The sequence below is a fragment of the Scatophagus argus genome, chromosome 23 (genome assembly GCF_020382885.2).
Source record: "Scatophagus argus isolate fScaArg1 chromosome 23, fScaArg1.pri, whole genome shotgun sequence".
NCBI lineage: Eukaryota > Metazoa > Chordata > Actinopteri > Scatophagidae > Scatophagus > Scatophagus argus.
In genome coordinates, this window is record NC_058515.1 from 13,331,726 (window position 1) to 13,350,232 (window position 18,507).

At 44.2% G+C, this 18,507-nt stretch overlaps 1 protein-coding gene and 1 long non-coding RNA gene across 3 annotated transcripts in view; one reads left to right on the forward strand and one right to left on the reverse strand.

Moving 5' to 3' along the window:
* The window catches only part of LOC124055005, a 50,740-nt gene extending 36,592 nt beyond the window's left edge, over nucleotides 1–14,148 (reverse strand). For both annotated transcript variants that reach the window (XR_006842519.1, XR_006842518.1), the window contains exon 1: nucleotides 14,029–14,148. This is a non-coding gene — a long non-coding RNA (uncharacterized LOC124055005). The remainder of the gene's footprint in view (nucleotides 1–14,028) is intronic.
* tnfsf10l (TNF superfamily member 10, like) overlaps nucleotides 1–17,468 on the forward strand; it is a 43,496-nt gene extending 26,028 nt beyond the window's left edge. The window contains exons 3-7 of the mRNA XM_046381592.1: nucleotides 11,919–11,955; nucleotides 12,064–12,171; nucleotides 13,438–13,598; nucleotides 13,857–13,967; nucleotides 14,051–17,468. Of these exons, the coding sequence (XP_046237548.1) occupies nucleotides 11,919–11,955; nucleotides 12,064–12,171; nucleotides 13,438–13,598; nucleotides 13,857–13,967; nucleotides 14,051–14,236 (603 nt within the window). The 3' untranslated portion in view covers nucleotides 14,237–17,468. The remainder of the gene's footprint in view (nucleotides 1–11,918; nucleotides 11,956–12,063; nucleotides 12,172–13,437; nucleotides 13,599–13,856; nucleotides 13,968–14,050) is intronic.
* The last annotated feature ends 1,039 nt before the right edge of the window (nucleotides 17,469–18,507 follow it).

The window sequence follows — 18,507 nt, forward strand, 5'->3', positions numbered from 1 at the left end:
CCAGTTGCAGTGATGGATAACTCTCAGAAACAGGGTTAAGATTAGCATATACGCTTCAGGAATTCCTGTTAGAGCCTGGTCAAATGTTGTCTCCTGGGTCTTAACCATTAGTCTTACTGAAAGACCATCGGGGTGAATGATGGCTGCATTTCAGACTGAAAGATTTTTACTTGTTTCAGTATATACATATACATATATATATATCTATGTATATATATTTTAATGTTTTGCCTTCAGGTCAAAGTGTGAGAAGTGGCTCCCCAGCTCAGGAAACGGGGGTTTTATGTCTTTTAAGGGAGGCCGGGTTTAGATGAGACTTAGAAATAGCAACTGAAACCTGATCCGCGTCTGCTATTGGATCTATGGATTTAGTAAGAAAGACTTTCCTGTGCCGTAACGATCATGAAAAATGAGTTTTTGAGTTAATTCTTGGCCGAAGAAACAGCAACATCATCTTCGTCATGGCCAACACAGAAGAGGAATGTTTCCTTTTTCAACTGCTCAAGGTCAAAAGAGAACTTTGATGCTTAACCTTTAGGACAGAAGTGATGAAGACCACATGATATGGTTGAAAGTGCCTAAAAGCCAGTACTCGAAACTCCTGTTTCTGAGCTCAAGAATACACTTCTTTTTGCATGTTTTTCAGGTTGTATCTAGTAAATAATAATCAGAAACATAATCAAGACTGACAAAAACAAACAATTTTATTTTAACTTTTGACCCAAAGGTCACTTCAGACAACTCCATTGTGCTCTCTTTGTCTACACAGATGCATTGTGGGAGCCATATCTCTAAATCTGCTCCATGTCCAAGCACTGAAGTCATAGAAAATATCTGGCTTTTGACTGCTGATACAGAACAGCTGGTCAGGGTGTGGACGGACACGCAGCAGGCGCGGTTGCACCACGCAAGCCGAATTATGCCCTTTGAGCTCAGAAATGAAGGGAGACGTTTGGATGTTTGAAGGCTCTCTTCAAGGGAGTCTTTGTGCCTCAGAACAATTTGCTTAAGTACTGATGAATAAAAGTGAAAATAAAATGGTTAACATCTCAGGCAGATCTTATCTTATTTTGGCATCACACAGTAAAACTTTGGCTCTCCATGCGCTTGTCTCTTGTTTGCCATCTGAAAGGCCGTTGTGTTTTACAAGCGCATGCTTTAAAATCAGTGTTGAATTGGTTCTTTAATCGAGGAATTGGTCAAAGAATCACCTGCACTCGAAGGAAAGCAAACGGGTTGCACTGAAATGACCCCGGGCACACAGAGCAACACTTTAACCGGACCTCATGAATTCACAAAGCTCCCAAAGAAGAAAGTCAGAGACACATGACTCTGCGATTTATCGTCATCACCTTTGAGTACGCAACAATTAACAACAGACCCGGATGAGCTCTTCAGACACGCAGCCAAAGGGAGAAGCAGCAACAGAAAAAGCATCAGAGTCCCTGCCGTCACCCTTTTAACCTTTTCTGATCCTCGTCTTCAGTAAATCATCTTTGCGTAGCATTAATGGCGCCGTTCTCTATGTTACAGCCTATGAAAACCACCGGATACCTTCAGCAACACGTCAGCTGCATCTGCATACGATTTAAGACGTGCTGGCCTGATTTTATGAGAGCCAGTGAGTTCACAGTTCCTGGTGTCACTGGCGTCCTCAAAACCAAACCCTGATCCGGTGGATTTTAACAGGTTAAGGATTTCTTTAAAAACTTCACGAGCTCCACAGCTTGATTCCCAACATGAAATCAATGAGCCCATGCAAGAGTCTTCATCAGCGGGCGCAGTCTTTTAACATCAATGAACAAATGGCCATGCTTATTAGCTTCACAGCACCTGACCAGAGTTACTTCTCTTTCCAAAAATCTCTTCACACTGGTCCGACTGTGTGATGCGCACAAAGATAATAGTGTTTCCCTGCTGTGGTTCCTCGATGGCCCCGTGTTTTTATTGCAGCGGGCCCACTTAAGGGCAGCGCACACAAGCTGCGTGTGACGTACATCCAAACACCAGCACCCATTGTTTTGTCCACAAACCAGGGGTGTCCTCACGCCCGACACGGTGATGAGACCTGAATGTGGTGCATTGAAGACTGCTGTCGTTCATCATCATTCATCAAAAGTCATTCATCATTCCATCACGTACGCGTTCTCTGGGGGATTTATTTTCTAGGCCATATATCATTGGACAAAAAGATATCTCAGTCCTTGGACACAAAGATCAACGCCTGTTAGCAAGATAAATTCTTCCTTATAGAGTTCTTTAACTAAAACTGACTATGTGATTGCTGTGACGTGTGTTAGTGTCTGCTTTCTTTTCTTTTTTTACGAAGATGGAGTGGTTTGGTTATGGCTGAGAAAAGCTGGAGGTTATAGTTTCGGTCGGCTTAAAGATAAAAGTTATTGTATTCGTGTGACAAATGTCGGTGTAGCCACCTCATGAGAAGGTCCTGTCACTCTCACCGAGGATGAAGAGATATAGGCCAGCGTGACGCAACTGCTATTTAAAGTGGTCTGATCTGGGGTCTGTTCCTCAGCAGCACTTCCTTATCTTTTTCTGCCCTACAGTCGGCTATTCAAAAGCAAATGTCAGTCACTGACATGCTGTGTATACACACACACACACACACAGGGAGGGGTGGAGGGCTGCTGTGTTGTTAGTGATTTCCAGCTGATACACAAACACAAAAGACCTCTGTGTCGGCGTCGACCACACTCCCCCCCCACCTCACCCCACCAAAAAATCCCTCCATCTATATGTCCCGACTCCACCGTGACAATGAAGCTTCTTTGGCTTCTTTGTCATCAGCTGTTTGACAGAAAAGACAAGAAGCTTCAGTGCTTATTTTGGGGAATTTCCCCAGAGCTCCCGTGAGATGAATTAAATCATGTTCACCTGCTGTAAGTTTATAAATAGCACATACCCGGAGTGTTTAAAGCCGGATTTATCCCCAGCCCGCCTTCATTTCCTGCTAAGCATTATCATACAAGAACAAATTAGCAGGCTTAATGAGTGGGTGAACCTCAACCGGAGTGATTAGACGAAAAGACAAACAGGAAAGGATGAGACTAAATTTTTCTTGCTCTTGACGAAACCTGACGACACGTTTATCAGATCGCAACCCACTCAGCTTTCACTGTTAAAGGAAATAAGTCTGAAGTCTCAGGGTGTCATCCTGTGTGACTTATGATGCTAATAAAATCTTTTCTGGGTTTTATTTACGCCATCACGATTATGTTTCAGTGTCATCGTATCATCACTGTGCTTGTATGTTTTGCAATGTTTTGTCCATGGTTACTTTGAAATTCTGCCTGTTTTCAAAGTAAAAGAGGCAGCACTGCTCCAGTGGACCTATAGGGATGGAAAACCTCAGGCCAGCAGGTCCCCAGGATCCACATTATTTGTACATGGAGCAGAAACAGGCCAAATATTGTTTTAATGTCAGAACTTGGCTTCTGGCTTCTTTTTAAAAAAAACTCAACAGTGAGTCTGTTAGGACAAACAGGCCCAGCACTGTCACTGTTAAAACATACTGCAGGCTTTTGCTGCGACCTTGAAAATGTGACATGTTCATCCCGCCCGATGAAGTCACGGTTTCATTACCACAATCAAGGATGTTCTTGTTGAAAATAAAGTCCTTACAGAACATCCTCAGCCATAGGAAGAGCTTCTGTGAATCCTTAAGTTGTTGCATCCATGTCTAATATCTTTTGACCACACTGTGTCCTTGGCTCTGTTTTTTTATCTCTTTGTTATTTATAGCCGTTCCCTCGATGTGCACTGACTTCCTGACCACAGTCTGCCTCCGCTGTCAGCATGAAAAATAAAACAGAAAAGCTGGCATAAACACGAGTGTGAGATGAAAGCATGAACACACGGCTCCTATGAAGTCATCACAGTGGAAGCGGAGAGTCTGAAACCTCGCTGTACGTTTGATTAATGAGCCCCTTCTGACAGTCTTAACAATAAGCGCTTGAGGCTCGCCACATTGCGGGTTTTGGAAAGGCTCGCCAAATTCGTCTTCTATAAAATGCATCTCTCAAGAGTTTTTTTTTTTTTTTTTAGACAGAAAGATATTCGATATCAGTTCAAGTCGAGTCTCGGCCAAACCGAACCTTGACGTTTGTTCTGACCTGCCCGATGCAGCAGATGGGCTCGGCCTCTGCATCACTGAAGGATACTGAGCACATAATCAGCGATTTTTTTGAACCTTGTAAATTTGCCAAATTCAAGCCGTGACAACATCACAACTACACCACAAAAAAAAACAACAAAAAAAAAAAACATGAAAGCAGCAATCTAATCAGCATGCAACGTGACTAATTAGTGTTAAAGGAAAAAAAAAATTAAAGAAAATGAACAGCAACTCTTTATAAATGTTTGCGCCCTGAACAGCAAACAGTGTCAGAGACAAACCGCCGCTGTCTGCCGGGTTTGACAGGCCACCACGCATGTTCACCACACACGATTTCGCAAAAGTTAAACTGTGCTGCTTTTTTATAATTGGACTAAATCCCACTTTCTGTCAGAGGAGGTCACAGCATCCAAAAATCCCCCTTCACTGGTTTGCTCAGCCGATCATATTTTTAGAAGAGGCCATGTGTATCGCATGCAGGACACACACACACACACATACACACACCACACAGTGTAAAGCTATATCATCTGAGTGTAACTGCAGCACAGACAGAAATAAATCATAATTATGAGACGAGTAAAAATTAGCTTTGATGAACTTGAAGTCTGACTGCTGCTCCATTTGATTAAATTTCGTTGTGAATTGTGTAGGTTCAGGATGCAGAGAAAACCTTGAAATGGTCTATTTTGTGTGTGTGTGTGTGTGTGTGTGTGTGGTGTGTTTTACATAACGTTACAGTTCAAACAGCAGAAAAAGGAAGCTTTGTCACAGCAGCTGGACATGACGACGTTAGCTAAGCCGACTGTGATGATTTGGTGATTCTTCATCTTACTTTGTCTTATCTTATCACTCATTTTATAGAGTGCCCACACAGCCGAGGTCTTCCCTTTGCAATTACAAAGTATAAATCCAGCGCAAGAATATCCAAATCCAAAAGAATGTGAAAACCAAATGAATATTGTATGTCCTCAACATTCTCTCCATCCTTTACCATATGTACAAAGGCGGTTCTCCACCTGACCCTCCGTCACGTGCGGTTGTGGTTATCTCTGCGTTACAGGTTTTGTCTCTCATGTCATTCATGCAGTGGCTGTGTGTGTCCTGTGGTGTGGCAGCTGAGAAGGTCCAAGTTCCTGCCGAATCAATAAAACTAAAAGTAATTCTTTATACGCCAACGCATGAGGACAGCTGAGGCGAGCACCCAGCATGTTGTTGTGCCATTTACAACATCCACTTTGATTAGAAATTGATTGACTATGATTAAAAGTTGGGGCAGAAAGAGAAAATACAGCAACAAAACAGCCGTAGCCACCCAGAGGAAACTCATCTGAGCCAATACCAGAGAACATACATGACCTAAAGGCTCTACATGTCTTCATTATGATGTCCTCACATGGGCATTGATACCGATTATTAATATTTACTCATGTGTAACCAGGACTGAGGCTGTAAAACAACCCCACCCCTGGCCTAGTTTCATGCTGTTTGTGGCCCCGGGAGTGAAAACCATGTTGCGAAATAGAGATTAAGAGACACATGCAAAGGAAGACAAAGAGATTCATGAAAGCATTAGTCAGCTGCGTAGAAAACTGCTTCGTCACCTACAATATTACAGTCGCTTACGGAAACCGAACGGGACAATACATTTACAGCGCGGTAAATGCACAAACAGAGTGAGTCAGTAACGCTCCGTTTGTTGCGTGGAAACAACTTTGTCCCGTTTTGGTTCCTGGTGGTGAAACCACGTGCTGAAGTCCACAGACGAGAGGAAGAGTACCGAGCTAGTAGCCCAGAGTCTCATCTATGTGACTGGACGGACTAAACTCGAAAAGCACTCCAATAAAGACGGCCTTGATATCAATCTGTTCTTCCTTGTGTGTGTGTGTGTTTGTGTCACCAGCTTCCTTAGCTGTACACAACATTCGTCTGGCAGGAAACTCCCACACCAAACAGGTCAGTTATCAGTGCCTGGCATCGGGTTGGCCACTGGTGCGTTACCTGTCATAAAGCTGCTTCTCGCTCGCTTCTCAACGATAAAGCGCTAATGAGCGGTTCCTGTTTGGCCGCCGAGTCACTGAATCACAGCCAGACAGATTGTGCTTCATGCTTGCGGTGACAGCACGACAGAAAATGTTTTCCACAGTCCAAGTTTAAGTTGTAAAGTCTTTTTTTTTTTGTTTTATAAAGAAAAACGTCAGAGAAAGGAGGAGGTTAACGTACTCGAAATGATCAGGAGTTTGCTCAGTTGTCATGGAGACGGCCCAGTCATTTGGCCTTACGGTGAAGATTTTAAAAAAGCCACGTAGGCTTAGGTTTCTTGACTGCATCTTTGAAAACCTCCTGCTCTTCTGCCTCTCTGTGGAGGAAGCAGTGAAAGTTTATATTATTACATAATATTGGCTTCTGTACGGTGCACGGATAATACTTTCCTTCTGCACACACATTTACTCAGCTGGTCTTAGGAACTCAAACCACCACCGCGAGTCTGATAACCTTTCAACGCCTGATTCTCACAGAGATACTGGAAGATCACATCTTGATCCAGGATGTTGTGGTGTAGACGGCCTCTGATAGTCTGTTTCTTGAGTTTCGCTTCGTCCATTTCATTTTTCTGCATCCAGACATCAGCCAGGAGTCGAGTCCAAGCCGTGTCAGCAGGGCTCCCATGCTGGATTTTCTCCTGCCGGGCCGGTCTGGCTGGTCTGCTTGAACGGTTGAAAGACGCTGAAAGACAGTTGAAAAATCTCAAGTGGGAAAGACTTGTTCCTTTTCTCTCCTTGAATATCATTTCAATCCCAAATTGGACATAATATAGTAAAAATCAGCGCAGATGTGTGCGTGGAGAACCACCTGGGGTAGAAATTTTCCATGGGGCTTAAGCTGTCAGGCATCAATTACTGTTCTGGCTCAGGGGAACTTTTAGAAAGGAAAGAGACGGTGATAAGGGAAAGCAAGATGTTGCAGGAGCAGACAGATTGTTGATGCAGAGGTGCTTCGTTTAAATTCTCAGTCAAACATACAAGGAACCCAGTGCCACTTTGCTAGAATGACAGATGGCTTATTTTTTAACAGAACCGCTCCCTTTGACACAACCTTATCAGGAACAAAACAAAACAAAAACCTTGTGGACATTCCTGCTTCAAATCTACATACCAATCTGGCTTTGAGCAAAGTCTGAGTTACTTATTAATTATCGTCCCAGCTTAAAAGGAGCAGCACTGGCCATTTAAGACACACAAACATTCAGGCATTTCAGCTCCATCTTTGGTACACATGAGCTCGACTGGCTGCTGTGCTCTTTGTGAACCGCACTTCCCCAAACTGGACAACACACACAGTGAGGAATGAGTAGCCTCTCATGGGCCAGATCAGGGTCGATAAGAGTTTGCCACCGTAGCTCAAAGAACTACACACTGCTGACACACACACTCTGCAGCACACAGACATTTTCAAGTCCGGGCCTGTCGGGGTCGAGCAGCATATTAAAGTATTGGGTTGCAGCTACTGCTAATCTGCAGAAGAAACGCTCCTTCATGTGCATACTTGTCCCTCTTTCACTCTCCTTCTTTTTCCTCTCTCAATCCTCTCTTTCAGTCCTCCTCCTCCTCTAGTTTTTCCACTCTGACTCTGCTCTGTTTCCCCACCGTTTTTTTTTTTTAGCCCTCATTCCTCTTCTTCTTCTTCTTCTCTTGTTTCCCATAATTGTCCGTCATCTTTAGCTCTCTGGTTTTCTCTCTCTTTTCCCACCAACTTCTGATTTTTGGCACTGCGGTCTGGCTAGGTCCGCATGCACGGGTTCACGTTTGCTCTCCACAACCGACTCAGTCAGTCTTGTGCAGCTACAGCAATCATAAGGTGAAAATCACGATGCTTAAATCACATCTGGCTGAACCCTAACCAGCTAGCTGACGTTTCCAGTTTTTAAAGGAGCACTTCAACAACATGAGGCTGACACTTGTGGTTTTGTGCAGGACCTGTTCTTTTGGAGCCTGGCACACAGCGGGACCTAAAAGTCATCCCAGCAGTTCAGTTTCGAAAATTCTTTTATCTACGTCTCTTTCAAGCCTCCCAGCTCGATGAAAGCGCCAAATGCACTTTTAAGATTACATTTTTAAAGGTAAAACACCTGCTGTTGTATAAGTAGTCTGAGCTGCAGCCACAACTACGACAGGAGGCATGTAATGGATTAGACCTGCCAAGGAGGAATTTAAAAAGGATTTACTCGCACCATCTTGTCTTACTCTCCATCACTCTCCCTTGTTCAGTAAGCTTTTTTTCCCCTTTCATTTTTTTTTAATTTATGCCTTCTTTTTCCGCTTTTAGCAAGAGGAAGTATAACATGAAGAAATCAGACTATTTTTGTTGCCCTAAACATGGTGAAAGAGGAGAACTCACGGTTTATTTGCTGTTGTAGTTATTGCAGCTGGGAAGGCCTTTGGTCTTGTGTTCTTACAGACTGTCCTAAAGCCTGCAGGAACACACAGACTGAAAGTGCCTGAGCCCACATGAGCACACGTAAGGTTATGCTGGCAGCGAATTTGAACTCTGGGGCTTGTCAGATCAGAGGCCACGATCCGATTTACTGGAAACAAAAGCGGCTCACTTAACGAGGAAAGCTGTGTAGTCTTCCACAGTAAACCACCACGTAACAACCCGTTAAAATGCTCGTTAAGCATGAGGCACAAAAACACATAAACATGACTTACTTCCTGGTGGCAGAAAGCAGGCAAAGAGGACTTTGCTCCACATGGGGCAAGAGGTTGCGATTAACCCTCTGGCACGGTCAGACGTGCAGTATTTATTGCGTTAACAAAGTCCCTCACAAAGCAGTTCACTGAGTGGCAAAGGCTGTTTGTCTGGCTGTTGTTTAGTGGTTCGAAAATTGAGGTTAAGTTTGATGTTGCATCTGGGTTTCATTTAAGCATCAAAAAGATTTTTTTTTTCTTCCTGACAAACGTTTAAGACTTTCCTGCAGGATCATGCATGCCCAAACAGTATTGCACCTCAAATCATCCTCGCCCACTTGACAATGGAAGAATAATGACGCAGCTGTCAACAGTGGACGTCCTACAAACTGAGGAATGTCAGTTCAAATCCGTGTCGCCTCTGGTTAGTTAAGTATGAAAATGTTTGTATCACTTACTGCGTTTCCTGATATATCAAGCATTTAGCAGTGTTAGAAACACACACTGCAGGGCAAGTAAAGCCGCAGGAGCCCCACGATGCTATCACAGGTCATCTCAGTGGCCATTAGAAGAAAATAGAAGAAAATAATCACTAGGATGAAGTGAAATCCTCAAACAAGAGGTGAATGTAATCGAAGGGTGTGGATATTTCAGAAGTCCTTGCAGTGAGGACTGAAGGGGGACGTGGAGGAGAGTTTAGTGTTGGGTCTTTAATGACTTTTGGATTGACGACGACCCCAACAGCCCAGGGAGCCCGTTGTGGTCAGGCAGACTGGAAAGAGGAGACAGATTTACTAAAACTCCTACTCCTCTGTTAGTGCACAGTGTTCACTGCAGCCAAGAAAGAAGTACTAATGACCTGGGTAACAAAGACCCTCCAATCTGACAAACATGGCAGTGAGAAGGTACTGGAATCCACTTAACTGAGGCTGCAAAAGGCCAATGGTCAACTTGCTGCCAGTGGTTAGTGTTTTCATGGAAAAATGCCTTTTTACGCTTGTTCCCATGAATGTAAGCTTCAATTCAAAAGGCTTCATTTTTCATGGAGTTGTGTGGTGCAAATAACCCAGTTTGATCAATGGTTTGGCCAACAGAAACGTTGGAATCTTGACGTTGGTTTTGCTCAGTGCTTGCTGTTGTCATTAACTGCTACAACAAGCTAAAGCCCTTATTACCAGGGATTATCCCATGATGTTAGCCATAATTGACCTTTCATTTAAAAGGGCAGAATAATGACTTCAAGCTGCAGTTGTCCAAACAAGGCAAGGAAATGGAAAGCACCCGCAGGTTCCTGTGACTTTACTACACTGGAACCCTCTGTGCCGCCCAGGCTGAACTGTTTCTTCATAGTTCTAAATGTTTTGATGTTGTTTTCGCTAAGGGGGTAAGCTAACCATTTGTTAGCTTAGCATCCTGAAACGGTTGCCGGAAAACGTCGTGTCCCATTTCTTGCCAAAGAAAACAGTGTCAAACAGGGCAAATAGAAGGACTGTCAGCCCTGAGGGAATCACAAAATCTTCTTCGCTGTTGCTGTTACTGCCAGACGTCAGGTTTTTACCACAACTCCAGCAGTTGACATTAAAAGAATGGGCGCCATCTTGTGGTGGCAACACCAAAACCTTCTTACTCTACCCATCCTGTGTACTGTAAAGACATACAAATTGCATTTTAGACATTCTGAATGTTGTTTTCATTTAAGACCACATGTAAAAGCTGACAGTGTGAGAGGGAAGAGGGTACAGGTCTACAGTCCTTCACAAGGCTGACACACACAGAAACCCATACACCAATGACCCCGAATATTTAAGGTACTGAAAACCTTGACTGTCACATTAATTCTGAGTTTTAAACTTCACGCATTTCACTCTAAATGTATTAATATCTAACTCTATATGGTGTGCTCAAAATACAAACCAGATGCAAAGCGTTTTGAAAACACTGTAAATGGTCCATAACCCTACATGACTGTAGTCTTTCACCTTCGTAATGAATTACAAAGCTTCCACTGCTGTGAACCTAAACTATGCATGCAGCCTTCACTGTCCATTTCACTCTTTAGCCGTCCAGTGGTTTCCCAGGTGAGCTTTTAGCCGTCAAACACAGCAGACGTGTCGGCTATATTGAAAACATGCTGTTCTGGAGTCACCGTGACAGAGGCCTGAAAGCTCACAGTGGGTTCAAGGGTCTGAAAAATAGCCCTGCGTTTCTTTTTCCTCCTACTTTTCTTGTTCAGCTGCAGCCGCATGCAGGGCAGAAAATCTGTTGGCAATTTTCTCTCTTGCTTTAAGTGTATGTGGGTGTGCGTGCGGGTAATTTTATGCTTTCAGGACTTTGAGGAACATGAGGCCAAGGCAGACACGCTACGCCTAGCGAGACGAGCAAGCGCGGGCTGACGCTCTTTACTTTTAACGTATTGGGTTCCCCTTGGAGTATATAGGGTATACACAAGGGCTCGCCATTCAAACGGACGCTCATACACACACACACACACACACACACACCGAAACCACAGAGCCATCATGTCCAATTTGCAGGTCGGGTTGAGTGTTCAGTGCAGTAGAAACAGGCCATTGCCAAGAATAACACCACAGTTATAGCTGGATGACCATTAAAAACAGTGGCCAAATTAATCAAATTCAGGACTTTGTGGCATTTCAGCAAATTAATCTGGGAGATTTATACCATGCGAGACTCAGAGCGTTGCTTTAGACAGGCCACGTGACCCATAACAGGTGATTCAACATGTGACTTTTTGGTTAAAAGGTGAACGGCCATGGAGGAAAGCAGGACGTGGCCTGTGTTCAAACTTCAAACCAAACTCTAACCTCGGCTCCACGGACAAAACAGAATGGAGTCAATGATTGAATAAATTACAGCCCTGTTTTTATTGCAAGCATTTCAGTCTGCTCGCCCACACACTCACAATCAGCATTCAGCCGCCACAGGAAGGAGAAACACAACAGCTGCAGGCTAATAGTTAACTTCATATTCATAAAACTAAAAACTCATTTACATTTATCGACTCTGGTTAATTTTTACTCTAATGTCCCGTGGCCCAAAGATCTCACTGAATGATTTGTCTCCTCGTTGTCTTTCAGGTGACAGAGAACATCATCTCCAAACAAACCTTCATAGGTGAGTGTCCCACACATACCAACACAAACACACACAGCGCAATGCTAAAAACGCAGCTCCTGATTTTTTTTCCTCCCCCCCCAACCACTTCCTCTCTCTTCCCCCCAGAGGCGAGGACCATGCCTCGCCATTTCAACAACTCAGGGTCAAAGTTCGTGACCTCAGTGACCCAGAGGCCATCAGCCCACTTAACCCTCAGAGACACCAGCTCTCAAGGTGAGGAGGCCGATACGATCTCGTCCAGGAGGGGTTTCAGGCAGCGTGCGCAGGACAGGAAGCTGATTATCGTAGAAGTTATCATTTTGTGTGCATCAATGGGTTATTTTTTTGTGTTAAAATCCCTATGTGTGTCTATTAAAATGATGGGAGGAAGAACATTAAGGCCTGAGCGAGTGAGTTATATCGGCGAATACAGCCGTAAAACACATATTTATAAGGACAGCGTCATGGAATAGAATAATGATGGACTTATGTGAGCCATTAAACATGGAATTTAAAGCGGGGCCTGTTCTTCTTTGTGTGTGTGTGTGTATGTGTGTGTGTGTGTTTGTTATCCATAACTTTGTGTTGTTTCATCTGAGGCTGGCGTGCAAACTGAGGGGTGTTGACAATATGGAAAAAGCAGCCTGATGTTATTTCCATTGAAAGGGCGAAGACGGTGTCGTATATGTGTGTATGCGTCTGAGTGTGTGTGTGTGTGTGTGTGTGTGTGTGTGTGTGTGTGTGTGTTGGGAAGAGCAAAAAGAGGGCGAAGTTCTCATAAGGAAGTGGCTGTCATTTTCTAATAAGCCATTATCTTACTAATGTGAAGGAAACAATGGCGTGTTAGCCAAGCTTGCGCAATACCAGACACTTGTATACGCACGCGCGCACACACACACGCACCCACATACATTATCAAATCCCTTAATATGACAGCAATAACACCCAGAGTTCCCGTACTGCAGCAGGAAGCGCATTCTGCAGTATTTACGTGCATTGCTGCACAAAATCTAAACATGCACAAGAATGAAAAAGCTATAAAGCAGAGAGACAGGAAATTATGCATCTACAGGAACAGACGCTTGTTCAATGTGGAAGGAAAACCCAGGAATTGCTGGCCACTGACTAATGGCCGGCTGGCTCAGCACCAGCCAGCAGATCAGGGGTGGTGTGTGTTTTCAAAAAGATGGTGCTTTGACTTCTCCAGGCACAGAAAACAGACTGTTTGACTGGCAGGCAAAATGAAATTAAACAGGACACTTTGATGGAAGTTAAGATCCGAAGTTTAACTGCTCTGAATCAGCGTCTGTGTCCTGACAATAAAGTAGAAAATGAGGGACTTGAGAAAGGAAGCCTCAGGACACCTGAGAGTTTACCGCCGTTTGCTTGAAACACTTGATGCACATGTTATTTCCAGTCAGCCGTTTTTTCCAACCATTTGGAAAGTTCAGTTTCCTCTGCATAATTCCTAACCCCACGGTGGTCTCTTCTCGCCAACAGGGTTCCCTCCTTCGATCCCCACAAAGGATCTCCACCAGTCCTGCCGCCATGTGGTCCAGTCATGGGCCAATCAGAGCTTTGGAGCTCACCTGCACAACATGACTCTGACCAATGGGAAGCTGCGAGTGCCACAGGATGGGCGGTACTACCTGTACTCGCAGGTGATCACACTATATTGTTAGCTGTGTTCATTTCACCCAACAGCATGTGCACTGATGGAATTTCTCAACAAACGTGCATCTACAAATAATGAGTATTTTTCTAATTAATAATCTCAACCAATCAGCCCGTGCATATCCCATCAATTCAGGTTTTACACCATAAATTGCCTGAACTACAAGTTAAAATCAAAAACAAATGCAAATCTTCATTTTATTTTGATCTTCTGTCTCTACCCTGCCCTCTCCTGTCCCCTCCAGGTGTATTTCCGATATCCGTCCCCAGCAACCAGTGACGGGGACCAGCGCAGCGCCAGCCACCAGCTGGTGCAATGTGTCTACAAGAAAACCTCCTACCGGAGCCCCATACAGGTACATTATCCATTTTCACGTGAACTAAGGTGGCCACATTGCATGCGTGTGTCTTTCTCACCTGAATTTCCGCTTCTGTGCAGCTCTTGAAGGGGGTGGGAACAAAGTGCTGGGCCCCGGACGCCGAGTACGCCCTCCACTCCGTCTACCAGGGGGGACTGTTTGAGCTGAGGGCCGGCGACGAGCTCTTCGTCTCCGTGTCTTCCCCAACGATGGTCAACGCGGACGACTCCTCAAGCTACTTTGGCGCCTTCCGCTTGGACCTCTGAGGGAAAGGGGACGGAAGAGTGGAAAAAAGAAAAAAAATGGGGACAATGGTTGGAGGTTTTTGAATATCCGTTGATTGGAAAAAGAGCTGTGGGATGTCGGCCTGGAATTCGGATCCTCTGCGTTTGCTTGGACGGATACGTTGAAGGATGGAAGGACTGAAGGTTTTGCTTGAGTGAACGCTGCAAGAGGATGGGGTGAAAGGGAAAAGAAAGAGTGGATTTGCCTTCCTTACTCTCCATTAAGCGAAACCAAACCTTTGAGAGCATACAGAGATACATGTGCAATCAAAATAAATGTGAGGATAGCGATTTTAAGTTGATTTTTGGGAATGAAAATTGCTTTATGGATGTCAAGAAGAGAAATAAACCTGTTAAACGAGAGTCGCCCCCACCCCACCCCACCCCAGAAAAAAAAAAAAAAAAGAAAAATTAGGCCTCCCTGCTGCCTGCAAAACAAAAATGAACACATGAATCTCAACTTATCTCGTACGTCAACAGCCTTTTTTATGGGAAGCAATTGGACCCTCAGATTTAGATTCCAGACCGAAGAATGTACACACACACACACACACAAAAACAAACAAACAAAAAAAAACTCGAATATGTGTGGATGGACAGTGAAATGGTAGCAGAGAAGAAAATGATCAAACCAAAGCAAAAAAATCTGTGGAATATAATTTTTTTTAAAGCGTGCCATGAGAGGACTGTACATATGAATGGCTGAGAGTGAGAGTTGAGACGATGAACTGCGCTGATTTCAAAAGTAATTCATATGTCTTTTACCGTGACTGGACTCAAAACCACTTGGATTTTGCTGAGGACTATCTATCGACACTTAGAACTGTGGATTTTAATGCAAGGACATTTTTGAGAGGAGGATACGGATTGCCTCTTTGTACTGGATACACTAATGAGACTGTGAGAAGCAACATAAGAGTGCCTTTTGAACCTAAGAGTCTGCGAGGAGAGAGGAGGAATGAAAACAAGGAGGAGGGGGAGGGAGAAATCTCGTAAATGCCAATAAGAATGAGTCCGGCAAAAGAAGATAAAAGCAAAGAAAGAGAAAAAGGCAGAGGGTGGTATGCAGCCCGACAGGCCTGCTGTTGATCTCTCTTCTCTCTCTTTCGCTTTCTCCTTCTTTTCGTGTCAAGAATTCGGTTCATGTTGATTTTCTTGTCTACCCTGTGAAGCTGCATTCACTTTTCTGTTTTCGGGATCAATTAAGCAACTCGACCAGACAACAAGAGACACTGGGTGTAGGAAACAAGATGACCTGGTCGCACAAAAACAAAAATCATTCCCAGAAGCATGTTTTAAGTGTAAGGTTAACACTGAAATAAACTCTCTGAAATGTTGTTAAAACACCCAGATGTGTGCAAAACTATTTCAAGTTTTGAACCAAATGTAGCCGAGTTGTAACCAAGATTTTTTGGTCCCACAAATCACAAATAAACAGTTGCTTTGGAGCTTCATCACTGATGTTAATAATAACATCTGGACTTGACTTGCTTTAGCACAGGATTAAAACCACAGAAACAGCCTGGAGTTTGGAGAAAGACGAGGAATTTGACCATCATGTCTGTACATCAGCTAGCTTAGCACAAGTGCTGAAATCAGGGGGGAAACGGCCAGCACGCTGGAAGGTTTTGAGCCACGCTGGCCGTTTCCGCTCGTTTCCTCTCTTTGTGCTCAGCTAAGCAAATTGAGATGTATTAAACTCACCTAATTAACAAGTGTACTTCCCTAAATGTCAAACTATGCCCGTAATGTGCAACCACCAGCCGCTAAAACCAACATGTTTTCATGGGTTGCTGTATAAACTGTGAGTCACTGTTAAGAACATTTGCCCCACAAGCTCTTCATGTGTCATTTTACGAGTCTTAGATGTGCAGGACAGGATGAAGTCAGGTGACTCCTGTCATGTGACCATCACTGTCTTAGTCACATGGACCAGGTTGCAGATTGGCTGCATTTAGGCATAAAAAGCATTCGCAAAACATTCTGCACAATTCTTATACAACATGGCAGGTGGAAACACTCCCATGTGATGCAAGTTCCTTTATAAAGAAAAAAAAAAGGTTCATGAAGCGAACACAGAAAAGGTGAATTTTAGGAAAACACAGAGCAGATTTAGTAACGAGACACAGACGCCCCCCTAAAGAAAGATTACGAGGAGCGAGAGAGGATATTTGCAGACATAAACCATGCAGCGACTAGCACAGACTCAACCCCTACACATGTTTTTTTCTTTTTTTGGCACACACATCCACACGTACGCATAGAGGACACACACACAGACACACACACACCACTTCGCACCACATCCAGGCGAGTCTGAGCTCCGCAGACACACATATCAACCGGTGTCACATCCAGTGTAAAGATGCAAACACACTCTGACACGATCTCATTTATCCCAACAGTCTGGCCTCCCTCTGCCATCTGGTAGTTGTCAGTGATCAGTCGGAGGCGTGTAGGGAGAGTGTGTGTGTGTGAGTGTGTGTGAGTTTACAGGACGTGTTTGTTCAAAGGGCTCGGTTCACATGGATAATTCTTAAAAAGAGGTCAAGCAAATTTAGACACGCAGTTTTCTTTGTTTCTGTACTCAACCTTCAATGTGTTTTTTTTCCCCTGAGAGAAAAGGATTTATTGGCTTACACACACACACACACACACACACTTTTAATGAGATAATATCCATGCTAATCCCATCCTCCTGGCACTGTGGTTCACACATACCTGTATGTATGTAAGTTACACTCAAGTTTTGTTAGGGAAGCCGTCAAAACGCAACAGCACGTCCTGATTATATTTTGTGCAAAGCACAAAATTAAAAGCTTGCTGTTTTAGCAGCTTTCCGGCCTTGTGGCCTGCACCTGGTCATGTTTCAGTCGGAACCGCTGCTCTGAGCCCACCAACGCTCCATCTCGTTACACACACACACCGAGCTCGCTCTTCCTCTGTGAACTCGAGCCTCAGTCGGTTTATTATCCGGGGCAAACCTCCACAATCGTACGGCCTTTTCTCTTTCTCGCACTCCAAACAAAACAAGCAGTCAGCTGGAACAGGTCCAGCCGTGATGATAATGCAACATACACACTCATGAGAGGATAAATCCCCGGGCCCAGCTGGGAAAATGTTTTGCATTGAATGTGTCTGTACTGGATGGTTTTGTAGCTGTGAACATGTGTAGCACATTGTTGCTGAGGAAATAAACAAATATTTGAAGTTCCTGCGTTGTATGCAGAGATTTACAGTGTGGTGGCACAGAGAGAGCAAAGAGAACCTCCTGCAACTGCTCGGCCGCTGCATTCATTCAGAAACTCTCTGGACAGTCCGGACACCAACGTTAGTCTTTGACAGTCAGCAGGGAGCCTTGCAGTAGACAACACACTGAAAGACCGAGAACGCCAACTGACGCCTGTTCTTATACCAAAACAAGCACGGGTGACCATAAAAGTCTGGGTGAGATTTCACATTAAGTACATGACTTTGTCTGCTGACTGTCAGCACTAACCGACCCTGACTGGAACAGACCCGGCTGGACTCAGAACCCAATTCATAGCTTGCTTCAGAAGCCGGGATAAAAGTGGTTGAAAGTTTATTGATCCTGAATAACCACCATTTTAGCATTTCAGTGGCTGTTTCAGAGTTATGACCTTCACGCAGTCGTGTAGTCATTAGAAACATTGGTTATTCGTCATTTAGGTCCCCTCCAGTGGGTTTGTTTTGCTAACTATTATTTTAACCTGGACTTCTAGTCATTGCTCACTCTGCTGACCTCCACAGTTGAAGCTGAACCCATGACCTTTAACCTCCCTGTATAGCAACGGGCCGAGGAAACATAATTCCATCCGGAGGTCCATTGAACACGCCCTGCTGCGAATCAAAAGCAGTAGTGCTGTTGAGATTTAGTCCAAAGATTATTTTCTCAAGTGAAACACATCTGATGTGATCTCCTGCTGGTGGATTAATTAAGTCTGTGCAGCTTAAATGTTTTTCATTTGCGGTGCCCTGCAGAGTGCGCTCGCTCAGCGCTCAGCACTGTCACACAACGCTTCACTCGCTGTTCGAGGATGAATGCATGAGCCACACGCACACATGCTGCTTTATTACCGACCTCTGTTTATATTTAAGTGCATAAAAAGTGTAAGCCTGCCTGCTCAGCGTGAGGCCATGTCGTCACAAATCATCTCAGTAATTGGAGGTTTCTAAATCAAAGAAAGCTGCCGTTTGATGCATAAAGAACAAAACTCTTAATTTAATCATCA